We start from the raw sequence: 11,614 nt of genomic DNA, 5'->3' as shown, positions 1-11,614 counted from the left end.
ACACACACACACACACACACACACACACACACACACACACACACACACACACACACACACACACACACACACACAGGATATCCCTGCAGTCAGTAACTTTAATTAATTAATCATTAATGATTAGGGTTAGATTCTGGCCATACAGAGTGTGTGTGTGTGTGTGTGTGTGTGTGTGTGTGTGTGTGTGTGTGTGTGTGTGTGTGTGCACGTGTGCATGTCTGTGTATGTGTGCGTGTGTTTGTGATATGTGTGCCTCTCTGTGTGCGCTTGTGTGTGTGTGTGTGTGTGTGAGAAGGAAGGCAGAGAGAGAGAGTGATGAGGTGAGGGAGGATGAAGAGGAGCCCCCCCAGGGCCCCACATGATCTCATGCCTGGGGGGGGGGGGGGGGGGGCTGTGGGATGAGGCCATGTGTGCACGTCTATGTGTTTGTGTGTGCGTGTGCGTGTGCGTGTGCGTGTGCGTGTGTGTGTGTGTGTGTGTGTCTGCCTGTGTCCGTGGGTGGGTGTGGTTTTTCCTACACATCATAAACTGACTCAAAACGTATCACAGAAATATTAAACAATGAGTCAAGAACTCAGGAATCAAACGCAATCTCAAGATGTGTTCAACGGAACATCCCAAAGCTTGACCGACGGCTATGTTTACGTTGGTGCCAGGCGTCGTTCAGGATGACATCATCCATGTGGGACCCAGCTGTGGTTTCAATGGCTCGGAAGAACGATCTATACGGCTAAACTGTCCTGAGTAATAAATCAATCGCGGGAGCAGATTGCATTAATGATTGCTGAGAGGGGCTTCGCTCTTTAAAGCTGTATTTATGTGATTGGCTCAGAGGATGCATTGTGTTGCTTTAAACTAGTGACAGCAAATCAAACACACATTCATTGACCAACTCCGGGGGAAGTCAGTGGGAGCATGCCCGGGTTCAAAGGTCGCCATGCAGCCACTATCGACCAGGGAGTCCTACATTTACTAGAGAGCTCAGCTGTTCCTAGGGAAGCACTCACAATTATAAATGACGCTTCGTTTGATGATGGAAACATGATTTTGAACACTAATAATATTTTTCCCTTTTGAGCGTCATGTTTCCTGTGTGTCTCCACGGCGTTGGTGCGTTGTCGATGCCGTCTACAGTAAAAATGTACAGGTTTGATTTCTGTAGCCACAGTTGAACTGAACCATGATGCAATATCGCTGAAAACTCTTGAAATAATATCTGGAGGAAATCTTTCATTATATAGGCCTATGGATAAAAATATAGTAACTTGGTGTACAATGAAAGTCTCACTCCGAACAACACTCATGTGCATTTGTTTTGAACACATTAATGCCAATTCACCAGTTTAGTAAATGAGATTGGTCAATGAGCTTGAATGGTATGGGTTAGATAATGCACAGTGAATGAAAGCTACGAAATGCTGACATTTAGCTAGGTCTAAAACAGTCAGTACAGTCATTCAAATCAACAACTCATCAGGGCAATCGTGTTCAAATTGGAAAATCAATCAGCCAGGATCAATAGATGTTGACCTCTGACCTATTGGTCAAGCCGGGGAGACCCAACCCAGAGTCAGTTAAATAAATGCAATAACATCATATATTTCCTGTCGGTGTGCACACACACACACACACACACACACACACACACACACACACACACACACACACACACACACGCACACACACGCACACACACGCACACACACGCACACACACGCACACACACGCACGCTACCCTTTAATCTCTCTCTTCCTTTATTTATTTTTGTCTTTGCTCAATATAAAGCAGAAGATTAGACTCTATTCTAAATATAACATGGCAGAAGAATGAAACGACCAAACACTTTAGAACAAACATTACATGAATACTGTTGATATACATCGCCCTCTAGTTGTGAGTTTCTAGTGTTCTAAGGAAAATATCCCATCTTTAAAGAAAATATATATATTTCTCCTACCTAAATATATGATTAAGTAAATGAAAACTACTCTTTAAAAAACGATTCTTACAGAAAATAAAATAAATACGATGGATACAATAAACAATCGATGCTCAGTACACAAAAGGCATTATATCATAACATTTTTAGTTAGTTTTGTTTTTTTATGCTATACTTCTTATCAATCATCATTTTTTAACATATTTCCTCTACTCAGCAATCGAAAGAGACTCATATGTTGCCTATTTGTGCTGATGAGAACACACACCTGCCCTTCTCGATGATTCATCACTGGTTTAATCACACTGGTGATGGCGGCCGACTGATTGCGGTGATCAGGTGACAGAAGGACGTCCGAGGTCAGACAGAAGTCCCCGGGGTGACGTAAACACCTAAGGGCCATATCATTTCTGAATTAGGAGCCAGGAGAGACTGTAGATTGGTGGGATTGCATTGTGTCAGCTAAATAAACACATGCAGCGTTGGGATGGGAAACAAGCCGTCAGACATAATGTATTTTGTCCGAAGAAAGAGGAACCACAATATATTGCTGTTGGTACGGTAAGGATGTTCATAGAACCAAGCGCTAACAATGGCTAGGTTAACCCATTCCCCGTATACAACACAGATAGCTAGGATAATATGCTACAACATGCTAAGTAAATGAAGTCACACCTTGACACAAACGATCTCCACGAACCTTTCCAATCTGGCTTCCGTCCAAAACACAGCACTGAAACAGCCCTAGTCAAAATCACCAACGACCTCCTCCGTGCAGCCGACTCTGGATTACTCACCATTCTCATCCTCCTCGATCTCAGAGCAGCATTCGACACCATCTCCCACCCTCTGCTCCTGGACCGCCTGGCTGGCATTGGGATCACTGGTGATGCACTCTCCTGGTTTACATCCTACCTCACCGGCCGTCAACAATTTGTTCAACTAAGCAACCACAAGTCTGGGTGTTCAGGTGTCTCACTGGGTGTCCCCCAGGGGTCAGTCTTGAGTCCACTCCTGTTCACCACTTACCTCCTCCCGCTGGGCACACTCCTCCGTCACCATGGGGTCCATTTTCACTGCTACGCTGACGACACACAGGTCTACATCTCCACCAAACCCACCGCTGCCACCCCCCCCACCTCCCTCATCACGTGCCTGGAAGAGATCCGGAGCTGGTTGAGCAGGAACTTCCTGAAACTCAATGGAAACAAGACAGAGGCCCTGCTCATCGGATCAAAATCCACCCTCACTAAATCACAACACACCCCAGCTACACTCATAATCATCGATGGATTCCCAGTACCCTTCTCCTCCAAAGTCAAGAGCCTCGGCGTCATCCTGGACAACACCCTCTCATTCACACCCCATATTCACAACCTCACCCGGACTGCATTCTTCCACCTCCGCAACATCGCCAGACTCCGCCCATCACGCATAGACTACTACAACGCCCTCCTCACCGGATTCCCCACCAAACTCATCAACAGACTGCAGATCATTCAGATCCGCCGCCCGGATCATCACCCGCACCAAATCATCTGACCACATCACCCCAGTCCTCATCCCACTTCACTGGCTCCCAGGACACTACCGCATCCAATACAAAACCCTTCTCCTCACCTACAAAGCTCTCCACAACCTAGCCCCCAGTTACCTCTGCGACCTCCTCCAAGAATACACTCCCTCCCGCTCCCTCCGCACAACCTCTGCTGGACTACTATGTATCCCCACATCACGACTCACTACAATGGGTGCCCGGTCATTCAGCTGTTCAGCACCCAGGCTCTGGAACTCCCTCCCCCCACACATAAAACAGTCAGACACCATTACAACCTTCAAGTCACAACTCAAAACTCACCTGTTCAAACTCGCACACAACGTCTAACTGTTCACTGTTTTGATTGTATGTTTGTTTTGTTTTGTTTTTGTTGTATTTTGTATTTTGTATTTTTTCCACAATGTCTTGTTTTTTTTAAACGATTTATGATGACTATATGCTCTGTAAGGTGACCTTGGGTGTCTTGAAAGGCGCCTCTAAATTAAATGTATTATTTTTATTATTATTAAGTACTATTTTTAAGTGCAAGGAAGTACAACATACAATAAGTGTGTACATTGAATTCCAGGACGTACAACATACAATAAGTGCGTAAGAAGGGTGTGTGAGGCTGAGGTCAAGAGAGAGTCAAGGTGAACTCTGAACAAGTGAGTCTTGTGACCACTGTGCCCGTCCAGGAAGTGGATGTGGTGCTGTTGCATTTAAAACACCCCGGGGGCTGGACTGGTCTTGGAACAGTGAGGCAGCATACAAGAAGACTGTATTTCCTAAGGAGGCGTGGGCCCTTCAATGCCTGCTGGACAATGCAGTAGCCTACATGGTCCACTGGTTTGTGGTTAACTCAGCGACCAGAAAGCGGCTGAGAAGAGAATGGTGGCCAAATTGCTGGCCATCATGGAGGTCGGGCATAGGAGTAAGGCGTAGTAGCACCATCTGGTGGTAACTCGTGATATTGCTCCCCAGTGAGGGAGGTGCGTGTAGAACGGGTAAATGAGACGTGGTGCTCATAGCAGGTGTAATGAAGATAACACCAAAACCTCCTGATCCATGCAAGTCGATAAAGATGGCAAAAACAAAGATCCCGACTGAATGCTCATTTGACAAAGTCCTGAATCCTGGGCTTTAGCTGTATTTAGAAATTACATCAGTCGATCAAGTCTAGATTAAATTCACTGAAAGCTGCATATCTCTCTGGGTTTATATAATCCAATTTAGCGTTATTCACCCCTTTTTTTCTATGAAAATGGGCTGAAAATGTTATCGGTCATCAGCGTGTTATCTCGGTGGACAAGCTTGCATGTTGGTGACCCACCTTAATCCACCCCTAGGCCGCTATGAAGTTGGTCAATATGGCAAAAGCCCAAATCATAACCGTAAAACGTGTGCATTTGAAAAAGTATTAGTTTCGAAAAAGGCAGAGGGCTTTTCGGCGGTAGTGTGGTCAAGGTAAATAAAACCCCAACGGGGTTAGATAAGGCTATTGTATCCCTCAGTTGTTCTTGTCATAATTCTCAGTGCTGAAAGTAAGGATCTTGAAACGCCACACCACTCCCCTCGGTCTCAGTCTCCTCCGCTGAGAACAGGCCGTGTTGTCATTTACTGTAGAAAGGCGAAGACAAATACAAAGAAAGGGGAATTTAAACATAGGCATTGAAAACAAGAAGGCTAAAGAATATGAATTGTAGAGCCCAAAACTGAGAACTCCACCTAAAAAGACTAGCCTATATTACCACAAAACGGATGTCAGAGGCTAAAATAAGCGGCCCAAATGATTTATCAATTTTAAGATACGTGCAAAGACACCCGTACGAACACAGATGTTCTTGTCATAATTCTGAGATTTTAAGATAACTTCAATAACTGTGAAAAAGGATCCGGCTTCAACCCCACGTAACTCCAACAAAAACGCAGCGCGCGTATTGATTTGATAAGTGTGCGGCTCTCAAAAACTAAACTTAACAAATCACTACGCGCGTTCCTTCCCAGCTCAAAACATCCGCGGTTTGGAACTACTTGAGAGTGGACTGATCCCCGGGTCTATGCTGTGTAGACATCATTAACATCAGATTAATATTAAATTCCTAATCATAGAACGAGACGGGACACGCTAAAGTTGTACAATTATGTGCATGAAGTTATTGCTCTATTAATATAATAATAAATGTATAGGTGAAGATATGCTGGTCTGGTGGTTGCGTAACCCAGGGAAGGAGAGGAGAGGCAGGAAAGGGATTTCAGCAGCGAAGCCCTTAGGACGGGGAGTCGAGGAAACAAGGAGCCTGGGGGAAAACGCTGCAAAACCGACTCGTAAGAGAACGCTGCACTACAAACTCAAGAGAGGACGCTCCAAAACAGACTCCGGAGCAGCAGCACTTGGCAGAATATGTCCGCAGACACGGTAACTTGAGTTGGTTTTGTTGTTTGATACCTTAATGAATGATAGGATACTGAAATGTGCTGTGCTCTCCCAAAAAAAAGTTGCTTTTACAAAAGTTTCATGTTCTCTAATAGTTAACGTAGATCTTCTAGGTCGGAGTAGTTTTAGTTTAGTTTAGTGGAGTTAGTTTAGAGTTGGACTTCATGTCGGCGTCCAAGTCTACCACTGCCAGTCACTGACCTGTCAAACAATCATGTTCAACTCTGTCAATAACGGGAGGCAAACAACAAATAGACTACGTCAAATATTTTTTGGCTTTTCAAATAAGAAGAAATATCACTCTGGCATCGTTAATATTTATTTATCCATTTATTTACTTGGTCATCTTTACCTCAGACCCCGCGGCCTCCTCGGCCGACTCTATCGGATTTCCACGGAGTCTCAATGGTCCATTACTTCACAGACAACTGGGAGAAGGTCCAAAACTTTAAGGCCAGACCAGATGATATCCTCGTCGCAACATACCCAAAAGCAGGTTTGTCGTAAAATAAATCCGAGGACGTAATGAGTTGGGTGATTAGGCCTCCATGGTTCAGTTCTGTGACCTAATTCTTATCCCCTTTATTCATTACAATGCCACCGTAAACTCATTGACGCCGTCTCTCCCTCTCCGTGTTTTTTTCAGGAACTACATGGGCCTCCTACATTCTTGACCTTTTGTATTTTTCTCTGAGACAGCCCGATCGTATGACATCCGCCCCTATTTATGAGAGAGTACCTTTCCTGGAGATGCATATACCAAACTTTATGACCGGTGAGATTGTGATTAGTTCTTTTAATAAAAACTAGATTGTATTTACGTTTTCTCTATTTATGTTTTGATAACTCACATTAATTAAGGGGAAAGTGTGTGGCTCTGATAATAGGCCTAAATCTTAAAATATTCAGACGCAGATTATTTTGTTGTTCAATGTCTTGCAATAGTGTGATGTAATTTACAGTAGCATCAACCATGATTACTGTGAATAAGTTAAAGAGCAGTTGAGTTTTCATCTCTCCATGTAGGAACCGATTTTGCCGACAATCTGGACACTACTCCTCGTCTCATCAAAACACATCTACCTGTCCAGTTGGTTCCAAAGTCCTTTTGGGAACAGAAGTGCAGGGTACGATGTTTAATTTCAAATCTCAAAGGGCGCACATGGCACAATGTACTTTACACTGAAATCTGAAGCTCTGAGCTCATGGTGCCACAACATTTGACAAAGGTTTTAAGTAGGGTCCGACCGATTCATCGGCCTTCCGATTTAATCGGCCGATTATAGCCTTTTTGAAAATAATCAACATCTGCCAAAAAGACGCAGATTACAACCGATTTTTTTATTTATTTTTTTATTTAAATGTTATTGCGCTTAGTATCCTGCAGATTGCGCTCCTACTCGCCTTGCTAACTAACAACTTTAGCTGGAGTAAAAAAGAGGAGATTGAATTTTACCGTACAACATGAAAGCACGCTCACCTCACCAATGTACACAAGACGTGTTGTTTGAGCATGTTGTGCCTGTTTTTCTTTAGGTCCCAGGCCATGTTAATTTGTTATACTGTAGACTCTAACGGTGAGACCATACTGCTCAGCACGCACGTGTTAGTCACTGCTCACGAGCGCAGCACATTGGGAGTTATTTATTTATTTTACATTACACTAATTTTTGACTGTAAATGTATTCTAAAACGCTCAAAGGTTCTGCATTCAATTCACATATTCGTCAAAAGTGTTTAAAGTATAGTTAAGGTTCAAAAACTACGTTTTATATGCTTTTTTTTGTTTTGTTTTTAATCGGCCGATAAATCGTAATCGTAATTTTTCTCTGAAAATAATCGGCATCGGCACTCAAAAATCAATATCGGTCGGGCCCTAGTTTTAAGTAACTGTTAACTAAATTTCACCTCATTAAATTGACTATACCTTAGCAATACATTGTCAATCAAGTAAATACTTCAGCTTTATTGTGAACAAAGAAAATCAACATTTTACTGTAATAGTAGCTTCTTTTTTTGTGTGCATTGATTCATCTGTGTAGTTATTTACAAAAGATACCATCACCAATAAAGATCAAACACATATCGTTTCATGATGGCGAACTGAATGCAGAAACCCTAATGGGACTTCTCTCTACAGGTAGTGTATGTGGCCCGTAACGCTAAAGACAATGCAGTGTCTTATTTCCACTTCGACCGCATGAACTTCGCCCATCCAGAGCCAGGAGACTGGAACAGCTACCTCCAGAGATTCATGGATGGAAAGAGTCAGTTGAAAACATATCAAAGCAAAGTCTACACACAACCCAATATAAATAGGCTACGTTCTCCTCTGCTTCACCTTCACTAGAAGTTGTTTGATGGATTCCTGTCGGTTTTCTAGTGGTGTTTGGATCGTGGTATGACCATGTGACCGGCTGGTGGGAGAGGAAGCAGTCTTGTCCTGAAATCCACTACATGTTCTTTGAAGATATGGTCGAGGTAAGCAGTGTTTGTGTGAGAGCAGCACTTCTAAATCAGTTGTACCTAGAGGGTAAAGCATTCGTGTGTGTGTGTGTGTGTGTGTGTGTGTGTGTGTGTGTGTGTGTGTGTGTGTGTGTGTGTGTGTGTGTGTGTGTGTGTGTGTGTGTGTGTGTGTGTGTGTGTGTGTGTGTGTGTGTGTGTGTGTGTGTGTTTGTTTCTCAACAGGACACTGGACGAGAGATAGAGAAGTTGTGCTCCTTTCTGGGTTTGGGTTCGACAGCCGAAGAGAAGCAACAGATCCGAGACCTGGTGCAGTTTGATACCATGAAGAAAGACGACATGGCCAACTACTCAACGGTGCCGGTGATGGACTTCAAGGTCTCTCCCTTCATGAGAAAAGGTAATAGAAGACGAATTTAAAGTTTGACGTTTATTTTGTCCTTACTCTTGACTCATCCTCTTTATTTAACAGGGAAGGTTGGTGACTGGAAAAACCACTTCACTACGACCCAGAACGAACAGTTTGACGAAGACTACAAGAAGAAGATGAAGAATACCACGCTACAGTTCCGCACTGAAGTTTGAAGGCTGGCAAGGCTTCTCCTGCATCAGGATTCACCTGATGGAGGAGGAGACATGTTGGAGCTACAACGACCGAGAGAAACAGTGCCTGCGGGCCTAGATAGATGGATCACTTTTTACAACGGCTTTTATTCAGATTTGGAGAGCTTTTCAAACACATATGATCAACAGTCCCACGCAACAATAAACAATCTTATAAGAAATACAATTGACTGTCGAGTTTATTTTTTTTGTATGCTTAGAATCAATTACGTCGTATATTGGTGAAAGATAACAAGCGAAAAAGTCTTGTTTACGTACAATTAATAAATAACTTAAAATGTTATATCAAAAGTAGACCAGAATCAACACATTTCTGAAGGTTCCCTTCCTATCTGCATACATTTATGGAGTCAGAACAGTCTCATTATTAATGAATGCACAGAGAAGGATTCACAAATGTATTTTGTGATCTATACATAAATTACTCTCTTCTCACAAATACATTTCAATGCACACACAAATGGATATCGGCATGTATAAATGTAAAATAAATCCATAAACAAAAATAAGTTTCACAAACATATTTCTGATCCACACACAAATATGTCTTGTTTTAAATAAAGGTAATATAAATCCATAAATATATTAATTTAAAAAAGATTTGCAATTTTCATCAAAAATGTATTTGGATGTTGTTACATTTATGTACAAACTGTTAAACTTGAATTTACAAGACGCTTTTCATTTGTGAGCTTGTTTGCATTTGTGTGTGAAACTGTCTGCATTTATGTGTGGATTTTTGAGACTCTCCTGACGTCGCTAGATTCACAAATGCATTTTTTTCAACAAGGAACTCTCTGTAGCCAATCAGATGCCTCCCTCGTTTTCAGCCAATCACATGGCTGCAGTTCCGACCTCTGAGTCCAGCCTCCGAGCCTCCCGGTTCTCTGTCAAATGTCTACTCTATCGGAAAGAACATGGTTTTTTGAATGATCGTACATAACAATCTCTAGGTGGTGAAGAAGTAAATGCTGCGTCACGACACTTTTTCCATCTAATTTCGACTGGGTTTTGGGATTATCGGTGCCGTTAAAGTAGTAAACGGCACCGACGTAAAAACCCAGTCACAGCAGTCATGTGGTTGACTGAAAACGAGGGAGGCATCTGATTGGCTACAGAGACTTCCTTGTTGAACACATAAATGCAGACAGTTTCACACACAAATGCAAACAATCTCACAAATGTAAAGCGTCTTGTAAATTCAAGTTTAACAGTTTGTACATAAATGTAACATCCAAATACATTTTTGATGAAAATTGCAAATCTTTTTTAAATTAATATATTTATGGATTTATATTACCTTTATTTAAAACAAGACATATTTGTGTGTGGATCAGAAATATGTTTGTGAAACGTATTTTTGTTTATGGATTTATTTTACATTTATACATGCCGATATCCATTTGTGTGTGCATTGAAATTTATTTGTGAGAAGAGAGTAATTTATGTATAAATCACAAAATACATTTGTGAATCCTTCTCTGTGCATTCATTAATAATGAGACTGTTCTGACTCCATATACATTCACTGACCCTGACGGTCACTCTGGCCATAGATTATGATAAATGTGTTAATTCCTTGTACACTTCAAACACTTTTTGATGAATACAACTTATTTGTGACTTGGCCCCTTACTAAATTTCACATGGCTGTATCATGCGCATTCTACTTAGTGTTTATATTGGATTATCATAATTTGTACCATTTATAGCTTCCAACCTCCCTGGAGATAAAGCGTTGGCCTTCTTTGGTCTAAAGAGAGTGGATATCAGTTTCTGCACTTACTCATCCTGTATCCAGAAAATGTTACTGAATTCTTGGCCCAAATTCACAACGTGTTGCCATGAAAACAAATACCAATGAAGCACTTTGTTATTCACTACTCTCGACTCCTGATGGGTTACGGCCCACTTATTTACGTGAAGCGAAAAGGAAACAGTATTTTAAAAGATTGCACAGGTCGTCTATGACTACAATAGCATCGCAAAAACACCAGCCAGAAGATCAAACGAGGCAGTGCTTGGATGAATCAAACACAAGTTCAGCCAGATTACTGCAATGTGCAGAGATATGTTTCATTGCACCCCTGTTGCTATTGGCTCTGCCTTGCTGTCAAGACTTGGGCAGAGTCTTGGTAGATCGAAATTGTCAAGCGACCTATATTCTTAGAGTATACCGGTACATTATAAGAACAAACATGTTGGCCATGAATGCTACATGTAATGGATTGAACCAACACTGCAAAATGTGATATGTTGATTAATTTGTGCCAGCCGTGCTGTGAGGGCACTGTTGAGTTGTACACGTTTAAATTAATACCTAGTCCTATTTTCAGTTCAACTGTAAGTACAATGTTTGTCCTGCAGATGGCGCAGCCGTGCTAGTTTTAGAAATTGACAGAAGTCCTCATTTATTTTGCTACCCCTATTACCTATACTGTTCCTAGGCTTACTCATCTATAGTGTCGATCACTACAAGACCAAATTATGAAACTGCAGCAGAGCTTAAATTATGCAGTTCAAAAATTGATATATAACCAATTGATATATAACCAATATAACCATAACCAATCGATTGGTCAAACCTCGATGGCTACTTCATGGTTGTCCCTT

At 41.9% G+C, this 11,614-nt stretch overlaps 1 protein-coding gene across 1 annotated transcript; it reads left to right on the top strand.

The window, feature by feature from the left end:
* Nucleotides 1-5,485: 5,485 nt before the first annotated feature.
* LOC130400055 (cytosolic sulfotransferase 3-like) lies at nucleotides 5,486-9,187 on the top strand. The gene is made up of 8 exons (XM_056605028.1): nucleotides 5,486-5,896; nucleotides 6,272-6,410; nucleotides 6,561-6,689; nucleotides 6,941-7,041; nucleotides 8,055-8,181; nucleotides 8,298-8,395; nucleotides 8,603-8,777; nucleotides 8,850-9,187. Exons 1-8 carry the CDS (start codon nucleotides 5,882-5,884, stop codon nucleotides 8,960-8,962), a joined length of 897 nt encoding a protein of 298 aa, XP_056461003.1. The 5' UTR covers nucleotides 5,486-5,881; the 3' UTR covers nucleotides 8,963-9,187.
* Nucleotides 9,188-11,614: the final 2,427 nt, after the last annotated feature.

Source organism: Gadus chalcogrammus, chromosome 2 (assembly GCF_026213295.1).
Source record: "Gadus chalcogrammus isolate NIFS_2021 chromosome 2, NIFS_Gcha_1.0, whole genome shotgun sequence".
NCBI classification, from domain to species: domain Eukaryota; kingdom Metazoa; phylum Chordata; class Actinopteri; order Gadiformes; family Gadidae; genus Gadus; species Gadus chalcogrammus.
This window is presented reverse-complemented; position numbering and strand designations above follow the sequence as displayed.